This window comes from Larus michahellis, chromosome 7 (assembly GCF_964199755.1).
Source record: "Larus michahellis chromosome 7, bLarMic1.1, whole genome shotgun sequence".
Lineage (NCBI taxonomy): Eukaryota > Metazoa > Chordata > Aves > Charadriiformes > Laridae > Larus > Larus michahellis.
In genome coordinates, this window is record NC_133902.1 from 29361612 (window position 1) to 29386554 (window position 24943).

A 24943-nucleotide genomic window follows, 5' to 3' on the forward strand; every position below is an offset into this window, starting at 1 on the left:
GGAAGCCGCATTGCTGTATTGTGTTAGTGTGGTAGGACCCGTGAACAGAAAGCCAATGAAGAGAAAGAAAAAGCAAATGGCCAAGCACAGCACCAATTCTGCAGGACGCAAGGTATTGAATAATGACTTAGGGAAAAGCATTTGGGAGGACAGTATAGGCAGCATAGGATAAATGAAAGCCAAAGCCCAAGATTTTTTGTTGTACAGAAACTCATGGCTTTGTAGCGAGTCCCCAGCTCTGTGTGCAGGGCTGCACGCCAGCAAGGGGACACAGAAGATGGAGGATGCTGAAGTTCCCATGGCAGCAGCAGAAGCAACGGGTGAATTTGCCACTGGAAACGAGAGCAAGGGAATTGAGGGAGGAGGGGTGTGTGAGGAAGACCTTCACTCAGGGCTGAATTTGTTTTGGGGTACAGTTGCATTGACAAATTGGAAAGATGTGTTTCGTTGTGGGGCTGGGGTTTTTTTGAAGTTTTTTGGGTAAAAACATAAAAAGAGTTTATCAAAGCTGATTAAAATAAGCTCTTTAAAACTTTCTGGTTTTGAAGCCTTTTAGCCATTTGGCAAGTTTGGAGGAGAGTGTTGTGATTTCACTGTGGATGGCCAGAGCGTCACTTCAGTATTACAGCGAGAGCTTAGGCTGAGGAAATGAGCTTTGTGAACCTCCCGGGCGGCAGGAGGACAAGCCTTGCCAAAAGCAGCCCTTGCCATTTAAAACACCAGTGGTGTTCATCTATTGCTTAGTAGCCAATACGTGAATCCTCAGTCCTGTTTCTGCTCCATCATTTGCCAAATCAATAGCACAGGACAGCCTTACTGTTTGGGTTTGAAAATATAAATAGGTATTGTTTGTTTGTTTGCCATGTGAGATGATTTTTGGCACAAGGGAGGCCTAGAAAGTGATGTTTGCTGTCTGCTCAGCAGCTGCAGGAGGGAGAGTGCAGATGCCTCCAAGTGTTATGGCAGGCTGTCTTGGTAAGGCACGGAGGAGCAATCTCTAGGCTTGTCATCTAGTGTTTTCTTTATAACCATCCACCCTGAACCCCCATGAGGCACCTAGCAAGGGGGTGAATGATAGGGATCACAGAGAAAGACTCAAAGTAAAAACCCTCAACTTGTCTTCTGCCGATTTCCCTTTGTGTTGCTGCTGTCCCACAGTGTATACAAATGGCAGGTTAATGACAAGAAGCTATGATTTTCTTGCCCATTTGTCCAAAGCACTGGCACTTCTGAACTGTTTGAGGTCACACCAGGCCTGAATCAGAGATGTGTGCTCAGAGACCTTGGTTTAGGCTAAGGTGGGCTTGCTGGACGAGAAGGGCCTGAGCAGGCTGGGAGAGCTGAGGCACTCTGGGCAGGAAAAGCCAAGTGCGCTACCTCTTGTCTCAAAAGCAGGTGCCAAGTTAGGCTTTTCCTAAGCACAGAGTGAGTATTTGAGTCTGGGTCATATCTGGGCAAACAGCCACGAGCCTGGATGGACCTCTCCTAATCCAGAACCTGCCTTTCACACCCCATGCAGACATGGACCCACACACCTACATAGCAGCAAGCAGGAGCAGATGAACTGCAAAGCTTCGTGGAAGTTGACCTAAATACAGCGGACCTAAATACAGCGTCCATGCTTCTGCCAAGGGTGGTGGTGTCCCAAACAAAACCATGGGCACCATGGCGTAGATGGTGCCCACGTATAGCAGAGACCAACTGCAGGTAGGGGGACCAGCTAGGCCTGCATTAGCACTAGGAATAATGGCTGAAAAAATGTATTTAAAGATAGTTAAAGGGCAAGTTTATGATGAAGAGAATGCAAGGTGGATTTAAAGAATAAAATTGCTCTTTCTGTATTGCTGGAGTTTAGGAGAACATGTATTTGTGTCTTCAGAAAACTTCTGTCTAACCAGTTATTTACCACACGCCAAGAATGAGTGGTGACGTGCTGCAGTAGATTGAAATGAATGAGAGACAAGGACATCAAGTCAGGGCAGTTTAAAGACTAGTGTAGCCATTTTGGAAAGGGGAAGAAAAAATACTGCATGGGACGTGCTTTATCCACAGGTCTCTGAGAGAGTCCAAAACCTTTGTGTCACTGCAGAACCGAAATCTTTCCATAGGTCAGCTTTATACATGATAAGAAGACTTACTAAGAATGAAAAGCCTTTAAAACATTGCAGGCCAGTTCACAATCCCAGCAGTCCCCATTTGTAGATAGGCACCCAAATGTTGCGTTGGGTAGATTTGCTCCTGGAGGTGTCTGGCCTTTGAAACCTGGGACTGAGAGCTGGGTCTGCAAAAACTGAATGCTGAAAAAACATTTGCAGGCGTGCTAGCTAAGCTGACGGTGACAAGCATGTGTTTCAAGATAAAAGCTGATCCCCAGCTGAGTTCTGAAAGAAAGGTGTCCTCGCTGTATGGCAGTGTGCATTCAGAGGCTTAGAGGGGATTTATTCCTTCCTCCTGTACGTCTGGACTCTTACCACCAACAGAGAGATCTTAATAGATTAGTTTAGTTGGACAATTTTGCAGTGTCATTCTAGCTTTTTATGATGACCATAAGCAATCATCAGTGCACTAGAAGCTTATATTATTTCTTGGAAATGAATGTTATAAAAATATAGGCATGCACATCTTTTGTTCAATATGTAACTGCATGGAACTGTATTATGGTTGATTTTGCATAGACTTCCATTTGGACCTCTTCTTGTTGGTCACCTGTAACTTTGCAAAGCTTTTCCTTCTTCAGAGTGAAATTTTCCACATTTGGTCTTTTTCCAGTGTGGTTACTGTTTGTTATTTTAGAAGTTGGAGGAAAAATATTTGGTTTTGAGGAGAATGTGGCATGTGTGTTGGGGAGGGGCAGGGAGAAAAGAGCTGTCCTCAGTGTAACAAGTTTAGCTAAAAACTTGGCCTGTGTAATGGAAAATAGTCTTTGAGTAGAAGACTTCTATCTGTGAATATCCGGGTAAAAATTAACTCAAATGTACTAAGCTATGATCTGTTGTAAACTGACTTTCATATGAGTGTGGAACATGTGATACAATTTTTTCATTAATTCTTTGCAAAACCCATAGAATCCCAAAGGCAATTCTTTTCCTGGGCTTTGTTTGGCTTTGAATATGTTTTAGGAAATATGTTTCATATAGAACACCTCTTTATTTTTTAAAATTTTCTCCCTGAAGATGCAGCATCACACAACAATGGAATTTCATAGTACATTTGTGTCCTCCTTTATTTACACTCATCTGGCAGCATGAGTGACCTGGGTGATTTCCAGCTGGGTGCTTGTACCTCCCTTAGAGCTAAGGACAGGTAATCATCTGTGCCTTTTCCAAATTCCAGATGAGGAGACTTCCTAGCCGGTAAAATTAATTTTTACTCACTGCCTTATGCTCTTGAGACCAGGCTGCTTGGTTCACCAAGGTTTGCCCACCAGTGTTGCCAAGACGTTTTTACTGAGCCTTGCTCAGCGTGAAGCACCAAGGAGCTCCCGCACCGCTGGGCACAGCCTGCAACCTCCAGCCCCAGGAGAGGGAGAACGCACCAGAGAGGATGGGATCTCGCTCAGGAACATCCCGTGCCTGCCACCGTGTAGGTAGCCCTGCCCTGACACCAGTGCAGCCTTCACTGCGAGAACTTGGCAGTGTGTTTTTTAAGCCCAAGCACAGTCCAAGCCACCTCCACCCCCAAATCAAATCCAATATCTGAATGAATGAAAGCATCCTGGGACTTCTTCCATTTTTTAATTTTTGTGGTTGACAAAACTGGGAAACAGAAAGGAATGTATTTTATTTTCACCTTGTGTTTTATTCCTGTGCTGTCTCTGCCAGTATGCATCTTTTTTTTTGGTTCGTCTTTCTCCAGTTTTTCAGTGCTGAAAGGGAGAAAGTGAAGTGATACGTAAGTGGTGAAAAACATCAGCACTGTAATAGTTTGAATAAGCAAAAAACCCACGTTCATTAGCAAAAATACGGAGCAAAATGATTTAAAATCATAGCATTTGGAAAAGGGGGTGTCCATTCCTCTTTTTCATCGGTTCGAGTCCCTGAAACACACTTCTTATATTTTGCCTGGAATATTTGCCTTTATATTCTGCCTTGAATTTCTCATAAACTCTTGGCCTAAAACGCAGGTGTCCAAAGAGCACATCCTTGGTGCACTGCGCCGGATTATGTAAATATGTGCCATGTCCCATAAAGGGCTCTCTTCATTGTTCACCCTCCAGGGTAACTTAGAAAAAACAAAGAGAAAAAATATATTTCAGGGTCCTGGAAAAATCTGACCCAGTGAACTGCTGAATTTTTCTCCTTTTTCATCTGTTACTTTTGCCGCTGCTGCCTTGCCTTGCATCTTTGAGCTCACAGAGCTCCACTGAATCTGAAACTAAAAGCCCTTATTAGAGGAGATTTTTTTTAAAGTTCTTGCCTCTCCTCTGGGGACCGAAGTAATGGCAGCTTGAAGCAGCGGAGAATGTGTAATTAGGGCAAACAGCAATGCCTCGCATGATGGGGAGAAACAGGAGGAGAGGAGGGGAAGTGCGCAACAGCCCGCGTGCACAGGCTGTTACTAGGAGACCCCGGCACGAAATGCATGAGATGCGGGGTGCTAATGGGCCAGCCCGGCCGCCTGGGTACCAGCCCGACCTGCTGCACAGCTGCTTCTGCCCTCCCGTTGCCAAGCAACTCCATCCTTATTTTTTTTCCTTTTTTTTTCTTCTTCTTTTTTTTTTTTTTTTAAATTTTCCTCCCCTCCTCACTCACTCATTCTGGAGGCTTAATTGGGTAGTTTTGCTGCTGGTGTTGCTGCCGGGCCCCCGCCTGGGCCTGCTGCTCAGCTGCTGTCCCCAGGGCCTGGGGCTGGGGGAGGATGTGCCGGCAATTAGTGGGGCAGAAGCAGGGGTTGTGTGCCCAGGCTGGCGCCGGCATCCGTCCCTTGGCCCCGCTCCCCGACAGCCAGGAGCTTCCTTCGGAGGGGAGCTGCGGAGAAGGGGTTTGAAAGGGGAGCGGTGTTTCGAAGGCTTTATCACTCTCAATGGGAGTCTTGCGTAGACCCGGGGAGATAAAGCCTTCCCGCCTTCAGTGCTCTGCATGTATGGCAATGGGCGTTCATTAAATGCGTCCTCTCAAGGAGAGTAGAAAATGGGAAATTTCCATTTCTTTGAATGTTGCTACATGCTTTGCTTTTCTCTGCTTTTCAGCTAGGCAAGTGGGCTTTGTGGGGGTGTGTTAGGTGCTTGTGTGTGTGTAAGACATAATGCTGCAAAAATTCATTTCTTTTCTCGTCCTGAATGGCTACATACTGAGGACTGCTGCTGACTCGGTAGACAAGCTTTGGCAAGGCCCTTAGGGACTAATCTGGTGCTTTGAAGTTTGTAGAAAGACTGATTGGACATTGGGTCTGGTTCTTAACCTCCTTTCCCCCATCTCTAATATAGACATAATCAGAGCCATCTCTCTGTAAGGGCACTGCTGACCTTTTTGTATGAAAGGAGCTGTGCATTGTTCATGGAAATGTATTGCTTTTACACTTGATCATCCCTGCCCATCTAAAAATAGGTACAACCTTCTCACATTGTGTATTTCACAATCCTGTCACATTCCTCTTCTGCCCTGTACTGTCTCCTGCCAGCTTTTCTCTTGTGCTTTGTCACCCTTTCAAAGCCTTTTCCATCTTTCCAGCAGGTGGCAAAACTGTGAATAAAATGCCTTTTTTATTTTTCCTTTTTTCTCTTTTGGGTAGAAAGCATTGGTGAGCCACTTACGCACCGACCACTGCCCCGCCCCCCCCCCATTCCTTTGTAATAATAAAAATAATAATTAGGCTTTCCATTCTCCAACAAAAATCAATTAGGAGTATATTGAGGAATGAAAGGCTCAGAAAAGTATCTGAAATTGATTTTTGTAATTAGTTTTACTGGTTGATGGGTTGCACGCACATATGCTTAGATGTTCGCATTGATCTCCAGAGGATGTGTGTATTAAATAGCCTGCTCTTCCTTTTTGCTGAAGAAATGAACTTATTAATCTTAGAAAGAGGGTGATGTGGTTGTGTGCTGAACTGCAGCTGCTCACTAGCTTTTCTGTAACCTCACCAGCACAGCAGCTGCCTGAGCCATGTGATGATAACTTGCTGCATCTAGTGTGAAAGTGGGGGTATTTAACAAGCAGCAGGTCTTGGGCTACTCCTCTTCTGTGTCTCGTATTTGACAAAGTGTGCGTATGTAATGAGGGTGGACAGGCATGGGTGTTAAGGAGACCTGTCTGGTTAGATTCCATTTTTTCAGGAGTCCTTAAAACTGAATGTCCTTCAGCTTCTATTAAATATAACATAGCTCTCTCCGTAAGAAGAGTGACCAGTAACATTTTCTGTTGTGCCATGTGCAGTGTGCTGATGTTCAGCTAATTAGAAGAATTATGGCTCGGCTTCATTGGTATGCCATGTATGTAGCTTGTAAAGCTCTCAGGGACTCTTGGAGATGAAGAGTGCTACATAAATATAAAATATTGTTAATGTGATGTTCCACATTAGGCATCCCATTGTGCTGTGGCAGACTTTCGTAATAAAATGCAAAGCAAATACAATTGCCTGCCTAGTGTTTCTGTGCAAAGCAATCTGGGGGGCCGCTTCTCACCAAAAACCGCACTGGCTTCTGGCATTTCTGAGTGACTTGTGTCCGCACTGATGACACCCCTGTGGGCAACAGCCTCTGAAAGATGCCTTGGGTCATCCCGCAGTGACACCACTGCTCGCTGCAATGCCATGGTCCCAGTCACTAGCCCGGGAACAGCAAAAAGTCCCAAAAGGATTTTTCAGAAAGGGTGGCAAGCAAAATTAGTAAAACACTCTCTTAAAAGCCAGTGGGACTACTTGATTCTTCACACATTTCTTTGTGTGGCTCAGGCCCCCAGAGCTTTCTTGTAGGAGAAACCCAGGCAAGAAATCTTGCATTTAATTCCTTTTTCAGTTGTAATTTGCAGTTTGTCTGGTTCTCCAGGAGCACCAGTCTTGGAGCAAGCATACTTAAAGCTGTCTTTCAATACATATTTTTAGACATTGAGGCTTTTAGAAGTAGTTTCATTTTGAATAGTTTTTAAATCACAGATTTTAAAAAGGAAGGAAATGTTTTGTGTTTCTTTCATAGAACTTTTTTTTGGATCCTGAAACTGTATGTAAATAATTCATGGTGGATTAGAACACATGGTGATTTTTCAGGGGATGTTTCTGTTGTTTTCTTAAAGACACATTTGCTTGCTAGTTTTGTGTAGTTATGTAACATGATATTAAGGAGCTCTTAAAATATAGTGCAACAAATGTCTTATTTGAGTGACCTTCAAAATGTGCATACAGACAGGTTTGGGGTTTTTTTCCCTCGGTTTCTTTGAGCATTTTCGTCTAAATCGCTCATACTGACAAAAGGAATCCCATGACTGTACCACATTTTAGCACAGAGAGATACCAGCAAGGATTTTGACTGTGATTCTCCTCTTTCTAGGGTTGCTCTGTCTTACTGAAGTTTATTACAGGACTGGAGTCTTAAACGACTTGATTGTTTTACTAAGTGTGCTGTAATCAACATATGTTTGTGCTGTGGTGTTTAAGGTGGGGTGCAGGGGAGGGATAAGGAAATAGATACAGATGGATAATCATAATATCTTTGTTTACTTTTAATTCTGTAAAGATACAGAGTGAAACTCAAGCCTTAATGGGCATTTTTCCAATGACTTTGATGGAGCCAGGATTTCACCCCACAGCGTTGCCAACTTGTGCGATCTTATCATGCACAGCGTTTTCTTCTTAAAGTCCCTGCTTTTGAAATCCAAGGAGTAGAGAGCAAACTCCTTTCCCTGTATTTCATAATCAATGTTTCCAGCCTGCAGGGCTGCAAAGAGAAGTTTAAAATCATGACCGTAGGTTACCTACAAAGCAGAAGGCAAATGATCTCTAAATATTGTTGTTTTCTTCTTTAAAATCTCATTATTTCTGTGGGAGACTGGACTCATGACTTTTTAACCCTTGGGGGTGGCAATAAATAATGCAATATAAGATGTATAATATTCCCAGTGTCCGCTGTGTGCTGTAGTTTTGTGATCATGACAGTGTCCTCAGATGATCTCAGTTATGTACCTCTGCATCCTGGAACCTGATGTTTCTACTAATCACTCTGTTGAAACAGGCACTATGACATGTTTGTAGTGAAGCTTCTTTACTCCCCATACAAAAGAAGTATCCTTGGGACCTTGAGGGTGCCTGTGGGATGTAGGTGGCAAGGACAGGGGGTGTCTGGATTTTGAGAAGAGACAACATCCCCACTGCTGTGTTTTGTGAGGGAATATTTATTGTGAAGGCTTGTATAGGGTTTGCAATCTAAGTATGCGTTGGAGAGAAGACCTGACATTCTCTGTTTTGTGCCTGGAGAGCAAAGACAGAGCTGCCTGCAGCTGAGCTGCTTGCCTAGCCCCCTGTACCATCAAAGGAGAGAAATTAACTTCCAGTTGAAGTCTGACTGGGGTCCGATGTGTCACACTCTGCACTTGCCTTTGCCTCTCTATTAGCTTCATAAAGAGCCATAGGTGGCTATTCCAGACAGTGGCTTTCGAGTTGCATGAGATGAAGCTCACCAAGACGGCCCAAGGCTGGAAAATGGAGGGAGAAGTCCCAAAGCCCAATGCGGTGTCTCTGTCACAGAACCAGGCAAGCTCTATCAATCATGTTTTGCTGAGAACCTGGTATGTGTTTACCGTGGTAGTGTTGCTGGGATCGTGTGCTTGGCTCTTTCATATTTTCAAATGATAAATTTTTGGCATTCAAGAGAAAGCTATACCAATAATTTGTTTATTTTTATAACTAGGTGCCTAATATTTAGAGTCTTGTATTTGTCTTAGTCACCAAAAGAATAGCGACCTGATTTTAGGACTGCCAAAGTCTGATGGATTTTTATTATGACTTATAAATTCTAGCTTCATTATTGCATGTTTCCCATAAATTTGCAAAGGTTTGTGTCCCCCAGTTACCAGATTGGACCAGGCTAGATGAAATAAAGAGGATGGAGGGCCAGACTGTACTGAAGTGTGCTTGGGAGGTACTTTTAGGTTGTGTGAGGTGCCATAAACAGAAGTGGAACAGAGAGCCTATTCCCCAAGCATCCCAGTCTCAGGGTATGAAAATACGTTCCAGGAAGATGAAAAGATTAAAATGGGCTATGGACTGCAGGACAGAGCCACAGTGAAGAGAGGCTGCTTCACAGAAGTACGCAGTCACGGTGGACTGAAACCCTAAAGCATATCTGAAGGGCTAATAGCGTTTCTGTACCACTAACTTTTCTGATGATAAGGTCCTTCTAGATCAGTAGGTTTCAGCACTTGCAGGCGTGCGCAGGCTGCTTCTCGGGGATCCTCAGCAGGCAGCTAAGGATGTGTCTGTGTGAGTGTTCTCTGGTGATCCAGAGTCCCCTTTTGAGGTGGGTCTTCTGGTTGCCCCCGTTCACTGTGCTTTGGTTCAGCCTGGCTGGAGCGCACACATGGTTTTGGATGGCCTGTCCCGGGAGGTGCTCTGCAAGTGCACAGCTGGCACACTTCACCTACGGATGGGTTCAGGCCACAGGACCAGGCTGTGGCTAGCCAGAAATAACACCCTTCAAATGCACGCGGTGATGATATTGGGTCCTGCATACCCACTGTTTCACAAATCAGCTTGCCTTCACTGCTCTGCAGTCCTCTCTGATGCACACGCTGCCCAAGGAAAGGAGTGTGGTCAGTAAGCTTGAAATCACTAGGTAGCAGTCTCCACCTTCCAGGGAAAAAATTAGAAAAAGCTGAAAGCCACTGTTTTGGGTCAGTTCTAGAAGATTTTCCATAAGTAAATGGTACATTGTTTTAGCACTAGTGCTCATCTCAGAAAATTGCATAATTCATTGCTTGGATGTATGTCTGCATTGCTGGCTGCCTGCCCTTCCAGGTGCATTTGTGGATGTGTGAAAGCTGAACATACCACACGGTGTGGAGCACGTTCTGAACTGAAACAGCTGAGTATTTAACAGCTGCATATCTGGGTATCGGCTTCTTTTCGGATGGGCATTGGCTCCTCTCTTGAGTGCATTTGTATAAATGTGGGTTTATGGATTTGTTTAAGCACTGCACAGATCCTTGTGTTGAATAAAGGTGACTTAAGGAGTAGAGCTTCCTTCCTTGGGAGTGGTTCACAGGCACGAGTTTTAAGTGTGGTTATTAATTTTGAGGAATTAGAGCCTGAAAAAAGTCAGTGTGGCAGAGCTCTGTGATGTTCTTACTTTTAATTGGATTTTGAAGCTCATAATTAATTTGTTAAAAAGGGGGAGATCCTGGCCCTGTAGAAATGAGTGGGAGTTTTGCCATTGCCTTCAGCAGAGGAGGATTTCACCATCTATCTTTTTATTCTCACTAATCCTCTGCAACAACAGAAGAGCAGCCTGGCACATGAAAAGAATCCTTCCCATTTCTTCTCCCTGCCATTGCCAGTAGTGAGGTAGGAGGACCGTCTCCCCTTCTCCATGCCCATGCTTCCTACATATGTGCACCTCGGCAAGATAAGCTTCCATTTCATCTTCGGGTAAGGTGAAAGCAGCCATTAAAGAAGCAGTTTGTTCTTAGTCTTCACGTGCAGAGATACGGAGGTCTCTCTCCTCCTGCCCTCTCATGTTTTTGAGTAGCTGCAGGAGGGCAGGAAGTCTGACCTCTTTGAGGTCTCTGGGTCAAGGAGCCATCTGACATGGCTTTAAAGGTCATTGTGCTCCTTTGCATTTATCTTGTGCCACGCGGAGCACTGTATGCCAGCGTGCTGTCTGGAGCACAAAGAGGTACTGTCTGACATTTTGTGGAACAGGTCTTGGGTTACAGAGGAAAAGCATCTGAAAACCAAACTCAGCTCAGGGCTGTGCAAGGCCAGACCAGGAACATTTGAGAGAGGAGCCCCTGCAGCAAGTAACGGAGATATGTGGCATCCCATGGCTTTACCAGTAATCATGCTTGGCATTTCTGCCTCTCATAACCTATATATAGCACTGTACATTTTCAAAGCTCTTGACAAATGTTAACAAACCAAACTCAGCTTCAGTCCTAATAGCCCTTGTTTCACAGAAAGCCCAGGATGTTTTTCTTTCACCCTTCTGCTCCGTAGGCCACTGTATCCTTCAAACGGGCTGTACCTGCCAGATTTGGCTGAGCAGAAGACTGTCAGTCTTCTGCATTTGCTTTGCAGTGTGTGTAGCAAACGTACACTACAAGGCAGTTTGTCTGCCTTGCTGTCTCCACTCTAAGGTAGGCACTAGAGAGCGTCAGAGAACTGAGGAAGCTGAATTGTCATCGACGCTTGTTTACTGACAGCTTTTAAAAATAACGCATGAACTGTTCAGACAAAACTGGTCTGCCACCATAGACATGACCAGGGCTGGGGAAATCCATTTTCTCTGAGAGGGGAGAGCAGATGCAGTATGCCAGGTAGGATGTCAAGGGCTGGGAGGGGGAGAGCACTGCAGCAACTGCAACTCCAGCATCTAGAGTCAGCACTGGTGGTGGTGCTTGAATTACAGTTGAGTAACCGGCACAGAAACAGGACACCAGCACTTGGCTCACTAACAAGAAGTTTCTTGCTTTTTTCTTTTCCCCCTGAAAAAATCCTATTAAAAGAAAAAAAGAACAAAAGGCAAGTCTGCAGAGATGACCAGGCAGACACAATCTGAGTGGGGTGGTGTTATTGTTGGCTCAGTCCATTGCCCTGTTGGGCATTTTCCCGTGGTGTACTGTGGCATACAACAGAGACATCCAGGCTGCCCTTTCTGCATTCAGGGACAGAGGGACAAATGGGTATTTTGGCGAGGTCTTGCCAGCTGCTGCCCCCTCTTCATTGCTTCACCCCAATGAATCCTTTAATCGTGCTACTGAGCCAAAGAAACTTTTCGAAGGCCAATAAAATGGTTCAACTACAGTTAACGTCTCAGCCCACTTTGCTGTTCTCTCTGGGGTGGATGACCACCATGCAGCAGAGCTGCCTGCGCAATAAGAAGTACACAGGAACTCACTCATGAAAGAACAAGTGTTCTCTGTATTTCGATGCAATTCTCTTGCCCTCTTCACTTTTCTTGCTCTTGTGGCCTCTCCAGTTTGTCACCTTGAAATACATAGGTCTCCCATAATCACATCTCACTCCTTTACTTGCTGAATAGAAATGCTAAATATAGAAATCTGCGTCTCTGCACTGAGAAATTTCTCTGCTGTGGCCAAGTGATTGTTTCACGTGACTGGCATAGAGAGGTCATACAGCCTGAAATTTCTGTTTGGTCAGTGGTAGGATTTTTAAGATCACCTTCTTAGCAATTTTATGAAAAAATAAATAAGTAATAATCCCTTCTCTGTTTATAATTCCCAGTTTAGAAGCTCGGTAGTGAAAGTGATTTCTTGTCTGTGTTTTATCTTAACTCCCTCCTCTTCTAATGCATCCATACAGTGCTAACTGCGTGGGGAATAGTGACATGCTGTTTATATTGGAGGAGATGTACTGGAGCATTTGTTCTGGGGGAGATGGTAAATTTGCATGCAGTTGAATACACGTGCACTGCATAAGTAAAGGGGAGGCATGAGACCTTGGAGTTCTCCATCAGAATGTGTTAATGGCCCCACGGATGTTGCACCATGGCAGACTTTGATCCACAGAAACTGGTTTGCATTAGAAGATAGGTAAATGTGAACACAGCAGACTAGAATCTCTCCTGTCTTATCAGTGCACTGTTTCACTGCCTTCAGTGGTATGGTTAATATTTTGGGGCAGAATAAGAGCTGATAAAGGTGTAGTGCAAAAAGCCTGAAGGACCAGCTGATTTAAAGAAGACAACATTTCACGTCTCACGCTCACTGTCCTGATGCATAATTTCTTGAACCAAGAAACAAGGAATAGTTTTTCTTGTGAGAAGCAACTAAAGAATGTGCAGTCCTACAGGGAACAGATGTGAGTCTGGCCATGTGAGGGGTAAATGGCAGCCGGGATAAAGCATGCGATGCAGTGGTGGTGGTCACTCTGGACTGATGCACACCTGCAGTGTGTTAAAGTGTTTGTACAGCCACTCACAGCTACCGCAGTAATTCTTCTGGCAAGAGCAGAGTGAGCTGAAAAGCTGCCTGAAAATCAGGCTCCAGACACACAGCAGGACAGGCATTTGGGGATGTTCTGAGGGCTTCTTTGAAGAGTAGTTGATTGGTTTAGTTAGAAATGGGAAATAAGGTTGTGCAAGAATTTTAGCAGTAAAATTTGGGCTGGATCCATCCTCAGTACAATGCATCATAAGCCTTAAATTGTCTCCATGCCACACTGGCCGTGAATTGTGTGAAGGGCTAACTGGCGCAAGTGGGACAGAGGTGAGGTGGGAGGACACAGGGCTTGCAAGTTGAGTGCTCAGTAATCCTGCTGCCACGCTGACTGTTCTCTCCTCCCCTCTGCAGGTGAGAAGCCTTACAAGTGCTCGTGGGAAGGGTGCGAGTGGCGTTTTGCACGGAGTGACGAGCTCACGAGGCATTACAGAAAGCACACGGGTGCAAAGCCCTTTAAATGCAACCATTGTGACAGGTAATGCAGCCTCCTAACACGGTGTTCAAGCAACATGTGGACTTTGAAAGTGGCATGGGGCCGCCAGCTCCCTGAGACAAGAGACCTGGCTCCCAGCAGAGGGGCCTCTTCTGGCCTCCTCTCCCACTGCCTCAATCCCCAAGCCAAAGACAGACCCTCCACTCTGCCCCTGTCCTCTCTGCCTCAGTGACCAGGCAGGCTGGCAGAGGGGGAATACTTCCTAACAGCCTAAGCCGTTTCCATGCCACAGCACAGAGAAAAATATGGGACCAGATGTAGGTCTGACTGAAAGCTGCCATGTCTGCTGTAGGCACAGAATTTGGTCCATAGAGCAGCTGTTCTTAATACTCCCGAAGCAGAGAACTCTGGAGGGCCCTAGACCACTTCACTGATGAACCTCTCAACAAAGCATCTCCAGAGCTCTCCATCTCCTAGTTCTATGAGCCTAGTGCCCTTACAGAGGCAGAGCTCCCTCTATGTGCGCTGCTTCAGGGACTACCCCAGGCACCACCGCTGGCTCCCCCTATTTCAGCAGGGTGGTTAGCAGAAGCTGATGTGCCCCACAAATACATGGGTATATGACTGGGGGGATGGGGAGTGTGTGTGGCTGTTGTGCCACAAATCTATAGGAAATGTCTAGGAGAAAAGCACTTAATTTCTGTATGGTCATTGTCTTCTCTTAACCACTGAGTCCAGGGCTCCATTCTTCCCCAGATGAAACGGGGAGAGTCAATGGAAGACAGCAAAGGACTTGATTTTCAAAAGCACAGGAGTGATTTAGGCACATCTGACAATACAAGTTCATGGGGTTGTTTTGTGTAGCATCAGTGATCTCTGCACATTCCTGCTAATTAGTGAATCTTTTCCTACAGTTTTAAATCTCACCCTTGACATCTATTTGGTGTGGGAAATACTCTGCACTTTCATTCTGTGTGGGCCCCAGATTTAAAAGCCTGACAGATGCCCAGAGCCTGGGTTCCTGAAGAGCCGGTCATGCAGCAATCCTCCTCTGGGCACTCAGAAATGAGGGGCCAGTTTTGCCTGGTGAGCTGAGCACCCAGCAGCTCCCAGTGAGAGCCGTGGTTGCTGCCGTTCTCTGCTGATTCCTTTTTGCAGTCCCACTGTTTTAGCTGCTTGAATGAATGATGAACTTGTCTGAAAAATCTGGTCATCCTTGCTTGGTGCTAGGCAATTTTGAAAGCTGGGTTCTTTGAATTTAGAAACAAAACCAAAAGAAAATCCTCCTCCCCATCCCCAGTCCCAACTGATAGGAAATTAGGGTGGAGCAAAAGCAATTACCCCTGTAATGACTCTTGACAGCACTGACAGGATCGAACAATAAGCACTTCTCCCCCTCGCACCCCCCCAGCTGGAGATTGGCAGTGCCCTGGGTGAAACCTGGATCCACTATTGAGTAATCAAATAATGTGCTTGCATCTGAACATGTTATCCAGCTAATCCTATTTATATGTATTTTTAAAAGAGGCTTAAGAAAATTACCCATCTTTTTAATGCAGCAGTAAGGTTCTCTGCTCTGATAAGGAAACGTTTTGTAATACAATAAAGGCTCTAGGAAGCCTCTGGGTACACCAGACCAGCAGAGAACATGCGTGGAGAGAGGATGTGTGGGACATAAACAAGGGACCCCATCCTTTTATGGGAAGGAAATTCGATCATTTTCACATCCTGCCATTCCAAGAGCTTCATCTTCTTGAGTGCTCTTCTCCCCTTGTCTCCCCTCTTTCCGTCCCCCTTCCCCCACAGAGGGCTTCCTCTTGGATTATCTTTTGTTTTATCCCTGGATTATCTTTTGTTTGCTCAGAATGAGGGACAGGATAAGCTAAGTAGGGACCTCTGGAGTTCTGCTTTTGTATAAGCACCTCTGTGAAGGCGAACGGTTATGTTCCCTGTTTTAAATGTAAGGCATTGCCTTTCTCTTTTCTTTCCTCTGAAGAACAAACTAACCATCCTGGCCTCACAAACACACGCGCACACACATACACACAAAGCCCCAGGGTTTCTATGTCAGGACAGACAATATTTTTAGCAGACATCTAAAGAAATACAGTCAGTATTTTGAACTTCTCAGTCTCTTTCAGCCCTTTGTTAAGTATTCATTCTTCTCCCTCTACATATTATCCCTTATTACCTAGGTTTTTTCTTTGGCAGCCAACTCAAGTCACTGAAGTTGAGCGATATACTCCTGCAATCATCTAATGCATTTTCTGCTCTTCAGCTGAATCTGTAGATGAAGGAAAAATATTTATAAGGAGGATTCTTCTGAGGACTGTGCACTGTTGAACTCCATGCACGTACCATCTGTGTGTGGTGGTAGGAAACAGATACGTCTTTAGTCTTCCAGTCACTTGTTGCAAGCTCGTAGAGTGATGGTGCCTGTTCTTCTTTTGGCCCACTCTGCCATACCACTATTTTTTCCTTCTTTTCTCATTCGCAGATCTCTCTACTGCCATCTATTGCAGATGTCACCTCAAGCAAGCACTAAAGCACATGCCTAAATCTGTCCTTAGCTATTTAGGCAGATTTTTAATGTTAAAAACGCTCCTTCCTGAGCCCAGGTTCCCAGCTGGGGAACAGTTTCTCCATATTTGAGCTGCTACTCTTTATTGCACCCACCATTACTGTCAGAAGTTTTGGTCACTCACTCAAGACATCCTGGCTGCTATACTTTAAGGAGCATTTTGGAGCTACTTTAACAACAGTGACATAGCACAAAACGTATGTCTGCTGCTGTTCAGAGGTGGGGGCCGTACCTTGGCAATCAGAGTATGAAAGCGGTGATTCAAATAGCAAAGAAGAGGAATGTTGTGCATACAGCCTGGCTGCAATTCTCTTTCCAGGCTGTTTTCAGATGTGTTTGTGTCTGTGACCTCCTGGCAGACGTCAAAGGGGTGTTAATGTTCTCTGTGTACAGGTCAATTTTAAAACAAAAGAGATAAGAAGGCGTGATTCTCTTCTCCTGCTGTCCCAGCCCTATCCCAATACCATGCAGCCCACAGATCACATTGCTACTTATAGCTGGCAAACTACCACTGGTTTGAGTGGCACCATATGTACTGCAAATGGTGTGTGGTTTGGTGGCAGCAGGGGAGAAAGGAGAATCAGCTAAAGCGGTGAGGAAAGCAGTGTACAAGTCCCTGGTGCCTTCCAGACACCAGGGCTATGCTGGTTATTAGCATTCCCCAGGAATTATGCTCTTCAGAAACACAGGCTAAGGTTATGTTCTTCAGACAGTGCAAGCCCTCAGCACTCCAAGGGGAAGAGGATGACAGGGTAGTGGTGCTCGCTTGTTCTGCGTAAATATGTGTTTAGGAGATAGCAGCTTAGTGCCAGACTATTGGAGTATATATTCTTTTGTGTGTGTGTGTGTGCGCGCGCACGCATGTGGTTTCCTTTTTGACAGCAAGCTAAGAACACACTTAGCTGGAATGAACACATCCCACAGTGGAGAATCTACAGCTGTTAAGAAAGATGGCTGAGCAATATATTCTGTTCTCATCATAGTTACCTTCCCTTTTTCTCCTGCAGAGGCTTCAGTGCCGAGCGGTGCTGTGTTGCTAAGGAGATAGAGCAAAAAGAGAAAGTAAAGAATCATGTTTGGGAGGAGGGAATTTATGCATCACGCATCACTGTATGACTTTCAGAATTAGAGTATCTTACTCTGGCATAAACTGTCCTTTCTAGGAAGAGCTAGACTGGGAGAGGGATGACGGGGAGGACTGTGATGGACTCACCTACAATGTGCAGAGCTGGTCTGGAACTGGAAGAGGTGTCAAGCCAGAGGAGTGGAGCAAGGTCTTGTCTCATGGGCAGGACTAGAGACCAGCAAGCTGCTGTTTGTTTCTTAATTTGTGAATAAAGGAGTTTTCCTTGACAGTTTATCCTGTGGAGCTTTTTCCACTGTTGCCTCTAGTTCCAGAAGGAAAAAAAATGCGTCCACTATCAATAGCTTTTTTTGTCAGTGTGATTTAGCTGCAGAATTTTATAGGGACTGTTTTACTGTTGAAAATAAATGTCTGCATCCACCAGTCTTACCAAGAGATAGAACTAACCAAATTAGTCAGCAGAAGAATGTGAAGAATTAGTATTGTACCATTTTCTTAGCTATAAATTAGCAATTATGGTAGCATTTTCTTAGCTATAAAAATATTCTAGGGCTGAAAAATACACTAGATGCTAATACTGTGGTTATTGATGTGAAACAATGTATTGAATCCATATTTTTAACAGATCTTGCTGTGCTGTGACTCAGCATACTTTTTCCTGGGTTGCATCTCTAATAGAGACAATCGGAGAGGAAAAGCCGTGCTTGGGTGGTGGTCTTATGACTAGTCCTAGACTGAAGTGCCAGCTGGTGCATGTCTTTTTGGCAGCCACTCAAGCTGTTGTTTTGTTTTGGCAGCCCTTGTAGCCAGAGCATGCTGCTTTCTCAGTTTAGACTGACGAGAGAGATGTTGGTCCAAGGGTGTATTTTGGCACCCTAGGGCTAGAAAATTCTAGTTGTGCTGAGCCTGCTGTGTTGAAAGCCAAGCGTCCATTGTCAGATTCGCGTCTGTCTCACTGTGCTTCATGTAGGAGCTTGGAGGAATGCAGCCTCCATCCTATTTTGAAGTCTTTCTTCTTAATTTTTGCCACTCTGAAGGTATTAACCCCCTTGAAAGCTGCTACAAATCAGTAGAGAACAGCTGACTTGATCAGAGCTATGCTTATTCACAGAAGATGAGTATCTAGCTTTTCTTGCGAAAGTCGCCTTCTTATGAAATTTCTTTGCCTTAAAAATGCACCTCTCGATCGCTCACCTCTGCATGTAGATGCAGATAGATCGCTTATGCAGGAGAATACTGCCAGCGGGACAGAAAAGATCCCCTAACTATTTAAAATATCTTAATTTTTATAGTTCGTCTCTTTCTCAGCCTTTCTCTGCTTAGGGTGTTTGTCCTCTGGGAGTTTGCCTTTAGATTGAGTGTTCTTTTTTTTGTCTTTGGGTTTTGGCTTTTTTTACGAAGTAGTTCAATTCATTTCTTTCTGAAAAATATGAAATACTCAACTACTGCTTTTTTGGAAATACATTCATTGCCCATGTATGAGCTATCCAGATTCTCACAATAAGCCATTTGGATATTCTTCAGACCGGTATCGGTGGCTCTTTTATACTCTAAATCTGTGGGGCAGGCAAGTCAGTTCTGGAAGTAGCTTTTCATGGTGCCCTTGGAGCCTACAAAAACAGTTTACTCGAAAGCCACAGGTATGTGGGGCTTTGTGAGATATTTATAATAGATGGGTTTGCTGTTAGTAAAAATAAATAAGCCAGTGTCTTATGGCTTAGGATGGAAAGAAGGCAAGCCAAAATTTACAGGGTACTTGGAAACCTCCCGTTTTTTAGTGCTTGATTTGAAGTATCTAGTAGAAGTTTAATTTTTGAGGGTGTCTGAGTCCTGCTGCTCTGACAGTCAGGTTCCATTTTAGGGCTTTGGGGTAAGCAGACGGAGCCACTGCCCGCTTGTCCTGCGGTTTGCTTGCTGGTGCCATACATAACTTTAATGACACTGTGATGGCGGGTGTGAAATGGGTTGGTGCTTTCAATCCCATTTCTAATGGGTATGAAGTAAAAAAAAATATTCTTGCTTCCTGACAGTCTCGACAAAATGGGGTCTATATTGAATGACAGGGAAGAAAAGCTCTTGTCCTCCTGAGAACTTATTCCCCTGATCACTCTGACAATATCTTGGTGGTGTAAAGTGCCTGAGTTTGGGCTGCTGTTCCTGCTGCTGAGAGTGCCCTGCAGCATGTCTACTACAAGGCAACTGTTCTGGAATAGTAATTCCTGATTAACTCTTTGTGGGGTCGCTCTTCTCCTGGAGTGTGTTTTATTCTGAGTATCTTAACCCACTTCCCAAGTGGATTAAGTCATTTCAGAAGGCGGCAGTAATAAGCCTTTAGAGAGGGAGTTAATCAAGAATAGATGCTTCATTTCAAATTCATGCCCTACCTTATTCTCTGTTATCTGCATGTTTAGACCAGCCCTTAGACTCACCTAGTTCTCTAGGGTTGCAGCTCTAAGTCCGTCCTATCAGCATCCATCTACATGTTCAGAATGTCAAAATGTTATGTTTTCTTATGAGATGGAGAAAAATGGCTTTGTCATTAAAGAAGTTGAAAGCTGAAGTCCTGGCATTTTTTTCTGGTTTTACCACGCTTCTTGTGTGATTTACAATTTTCTTGCCTTTTCTGTCTCTCAGTTTTCACTCTTACAAAATAGGCATAATACCTTATCTTCTCTCAGCATCCTTCAGGGAGATAGCGTTCATCAACATCCACATATTACCACACAGATTCCCAGCAGAGAGAAAGGGAGAGATATGTAGCCTGACGGATTGTCAGCCTCCAAACTCTGAGCCAGCTTTCCTTCCAGTTTGGAGTTATAAATGAGAATTCAGCTTTCAAAACCAGCATCATACTTCGGAGCTTGTTGGAGGTACTGGGCACTTGAGAAAGCTGGTGGTTTTTTAAACAGGTGTTGCTGAGTACTTGAGCAAAACTGACTTGTTTTATTTCTTTTTTTTATATGTGCACACACATTTATACTAAATATTTGATTTTATACTATGGGTGCATAGATGAGCACTCTTCCCTGATGTTTGACTGCGTGAAACAAGGGGGAGGGAGAGGAACAGAGAAAGGAGAAGAGTAGTGTATTTAGCTGCCAAAGAGCCAGGATAGTTGGCCATCTGTAGACACAGAGGTCAATCACACAAGGTTTGGTTGTGAACCGTGGATAATCAAAGGTATGTCTCTAAACCTGGATATATATTTCCTCCTATACATAAGGAGGAAGGAGCAATAATCATGTCTTCCCAAATCCGATATCTATTTCATTCCCAATTGCTTTATTTTGCAGGTGTTTTTCCAGGTCTGATCACCTCGCCCTCCACATGAAGAGACACATCTAAATATCAGTCAGCTTGGCATAGATGTTGTCTGAGCTAAGTGTTGTGAGATGAAAGTGGAACTCAAGTTACAACGCGCTGCCTTGCAGGAGAAGAGAACTTGATCACGTGTAAACCTCTGTACAGAGACCACACGCTCACACTGTCATGCACCCAATTATACTTCAATACGTACGTCGGTTCTTTATGCCTTGCCCCAGCTGGATGGGAGAAGATGCAGGCGAGGAAATGGTATAGAGGTGAAGTCAATGAGAAGGAACAATTGCTTACAGTACTTCGTCCCTCTCGGATTTGTTTCCTGTTTTTGCCAGTGGAAATCAAAGAAAAAGGAGGAGGCTTCCCTGCAGGTGGACGGCAGTCGGAGGGGCTTATTTAACTTGCTTCTCAGTGCAACTCAATAGGATAATATGTTGTCTTGAAGTTGCATATTTGTAGCACTAACTTTCTTTTTAAATAGATGGGGGGAAACAATGACCTAGAAAACCAAATCCCAGTTTGGTAGCCAAAATTAACCTCTTGGTTCATTTGTTCTTTGTCTGAGAATTCCTAATGTTCAGTGCGTCAGACTTCTCACAGACACTTTGACCTGTCTTGATTTTGGTTCTTCTTCCTAGAACTGAGCTCTTCAGATCCTTTTAAGTCAATACCAGTGGCCTTAATGGCAGTAGACTGTGGAGTGACACTTGTGACACAGATATCCTCTTTTTGGCCTGAGTTTATGTAGACTTCACGGAGGACTATATTTTTGTTGGTTGTTTTTATTTTAATTTTTGTTTTGGCTATTGCACAACATATGCACTAGGGACTCTGGAAGCTGCTGCCATGATGGCTAAGTGGCCAAGGGATAGACCCCTGAGAAACAGCACCTAATATCTCTGTAGGCCTCACCGTATTGCCATAGCTAGGACTTCTTGTTTATTTGTTGAACAAAAAACTTTAAAAGTTTACTTGGAAGCTTAAATATTTTTTTCTCTTTTCTCCACGAACAAGTGATCTTCAGAACTCCTTGTCTTCACCTGGATATCGGTCTGGGACTGGCCACACAGGCATGACTACAAGATTCCTTCCACATCATGTGAGCACGTTAGCCACAACCCACAGTGACTTAGTGATGAATTATGTTGCTTTTTCTTGCTGTTCTTCTATTAACCAATTTAAAACATTAGACTTTTGTTTGTGTAAAGAGCACTTGCAGACATTTTAATTTAAAGCCAATGTTTGTTGAGCATCTTTCACACAAAAAAAAAAACAAGCCAAAAATCCTACTCCAGTCTCTGAGTGGGAGATCAAGAACCTCTTCCAAGTACAATGGCTTCATTCAGCATTAGCCTTTTAAAGAAATTATCAAAGTCCTCCTTTTCCATTCATCAAGTTGATGCTGTAGCCCACTCCTGTACGAAAAAATGTAACAGTGTGAACGGTGAAGGAAGGGTTGGATTTTACATACAGCAGTGAGGCTTTTCCAAATGATTGGTCTAAAATATTACTAACCTAGAGGTCCATTTTGGCGTACTGTGTGAAACGTCAAGGAGAAGTGGAGATCTCATGCCCACCCTTCAGTCCTTTTGATAATTGGATTTCGTTGGCTCAAAGTGGATTAAAGTCTTCATTAGAAAATAGAAAAGAAAAACAAAAAAATGTCTCTTATCATAACTTGCATTTGAAACTATTTGGCGGTGGCCCTGACTCCAAAGACTGCATTTAGGACCATAAGAATGGCCTATGCAAGCAGGCAGGGGGTCATTAGTTTGTATATTTTGTATATTCTGGGACCATCCCTACAAGATGTGTCTAGAAATGAAACAAAATGGCGTGTGGTCCACAAATGGTTGCTGCTCTTTTATACTGTTAGCCAACTGCCCTTCTTTGACTGTTTTGACTCATTGACTGTTAAGTATTTCCCTTAGTTTATGTTTCAAGAGGTAAAACTGTACTCTTAGGGGAAAAAAGAACAAACAAGAAACTCAATAGATATTTAAGAGCCGTCACCGGGATCCTTGGCACTTGAATTCTCAGCCTTTTGCAACCTTTGGTTCCAGTGAGAGAGTGAATTTACTCAAAAGATGCTGGTTTTCCTCACAGTTTTCACAAAACACTGTGACTGTCAACCGAACACTTTGGGGACAGGGGGGAAATACGATGTCTGGCCCATATGGCATGAAATATGGACCAAAATCCAACTGTCTTTTAGGGACAATGATGTAACATTCGTGGTAAAAGCATGAGAGAGAGCAAGAGAGAGAGCGGAAGAAAGAAAAGAAAGAAAGAGAGAAGAGAGAGAGAAGGAAAATTGAGTTTATTCCAAAGATTTAAAACTAACCGTACTCTATATGTGTATATATATATGAATATATATATATATGTATACATTTAAAAATTGCGGAGCACTGCTTGCTGACAATCTCGTATTTCTCTACTTCTGTATTTGCGTACTTTTTATGGCCATTCCACCCAGCTGTTCCACTGGGACTGAGGGCCCTAGAATCCAATTTGTGTTGGAATATATAGAGCATCCTGCCAGATGTCTAATGGGAACTGAAACCTCAGCTGTGTGAAACTGTAGAGCATCCAGTCAGTGCATTAGGTTAAAAAAAGGAAAAGAGAATCCTAGAATTTCCTTATTGTAGTGTCCTAAAGTGTGTGCTCTCAAACCCACCACTATGATATTCATTGGCTGTGAACCTACATAAATATCCTCCTTTGACCTCTGAACACACCTGCCTTTAGACATGCTATCAGTAGTCTGCAAACCTTAATCATTGACAGTTTACGTACCAGATTCTAGTTAAAATGGAAAAAATCAAGCAAGACTCTTTATTTACTTCCAGTTGTCATTTATGGTTTTGTTGACATCTTATTTAAATTTGGCAGAACAAGGGCCCCATGGAAAAAACCCATGCTGAAATGTCTGATTATTTTGTTCTAGAGGCAGGCCTACAATCTAAATCATGGATCCAAATAGCCTAAAAAACATAGAGAAAAGGGGGATAAGAGACAGCCAGATTCCATGTTTCTCAGGCTCTCTCTGTAGCGAGTCCTGAACTCTGAAGTAAAATTTTGGGCTTTGGGACCATCTCTTCTGTTTGTAAAGGGAGATATTTTTCACCTGTATACATGGTGTATTCAGTCAAGCTCTGGACTTCAGTTTTTGGGTGCTCATATGCAAGTGTCTTAGTCATTACTACAATTGTGAACCATAGCTCGTATTTTGTGGAAGTCTCCATTTTGGAAAGGAATAATTAGCGACACATTCCAGGATACGTTTTTTACGATGACAAGTTTCGTTTCTTTGCAGATATTTTAAGCTGTACACTTCCAACTTGTGTAATCTGTTATAGCTAGATCCTTTTTAGGCCCGTGTCTCCTTGCTAAAGTTGTACAGTTGTCCTCTATTTGTAAACCATGAGTAGAAACAGACTAATGAGGAAAGGCTAATACTCTCTGTAAGGCTTCTTGGAAGCAAACGCATAGATAGATGATTTGGTAACAGTTGAGGACCAAGTTATCCAGCTGCAGAAAGGAGACACTTAATCTCGTTTCCTTCATGCTAGATTTATGTCTACTTGCAAAAGAGAAGCCATTATAAGAAAGGCAGATTGTGGTTTCCAAGGCCATGGAACAGTAGGATGAGAACAAACTGAGACAAAAGTCTCAAAAAATAGTGTACATAGAGGAAGCAACTAAAGCAAATGTGAGTTTTTGTGAATAGCTAAAGGTCCCTTCCAACCTGAACCATTTTGTGATTCTGTGAATATTTTGGAGCAGAGCAGTCAATCATAGAATCATGCAGGTGGGAAGGGGCCTCCAGAGGCCGTCTTGGTCAACCTCCAACTAGAGCTGGTTGCTCAGGGCCATATCCAGCTGAGTTTTAAATATCCCCAAGGATGGAAATTCTACAGCCTCTGTGCAAGCTGGTCCAATATTTGACCACCTTTATGGTAAAAAAAAAAGAAAAAAAAAATTAAAAAATCCATGTGTCGAGTAGGAATTTTCCATGTTCCAACTTGTTTTCTTTGCCTCTTCCACTGTGCATCTCCAAGAAGAGTCTGGCTTCTCTGTACCCTCTCTTAGGTATTTGTAGACAGCAATAAGATCTACCCTTACCCTTCTCTTCCTAATGTTGAACCATGTCTCTCAGCCTCTCTTCATCCATCATGTGTTCCAGAACTTGACCTCCATGGTGGCTCTCTGCTAGACTCGCTCCAATATGTCAATAATGTTCTTGTAATGGAGAGACCAAAACCAGAGAGAATATTCTAAATCAAGACGCACCTCATATGTGATAATGTGGATATAGTTTATTTATTCTGGGTTTTTCCATTATCTAATTGAGACAAGCTATACTCTATGTTGAGATTCTATTTTGAAAACTGACTTACGAAAAATCATTTAGGAAG

The 24943-nt window shown here is 43.7% G+C and overlaps 1 protein-coding gene across 2 annotated transcripts in view; it reads left to right on the forward strand.

Moving 5' to 3' along the window:
• Positions 1-22793, forward strand: part of KLF7 (KLF transcription factor 7) — a 60326-nt gene extending 37533 nt beyond the window's left edge. For both annotated transcript variants that reach the window (XM_074595155.1, XM_074595154.1), the window contains 2 exons: positions 13458-13581; positions 20498-22793. In XM_074595155.1, coding sequence (XP_074451256.1) covers positions 13458-13581; positions 20498-20549 — 176 coding nt within the window. In that variant the 3' untranslated portion in view covers positions 20550-22793. The remainder of the gene's footprint in view (positions 1-13457; positions 13582-20497) is intronic.
• The last annotated feature ends 2150 nt before the right edge of the window (positions 22794-24943 follow it).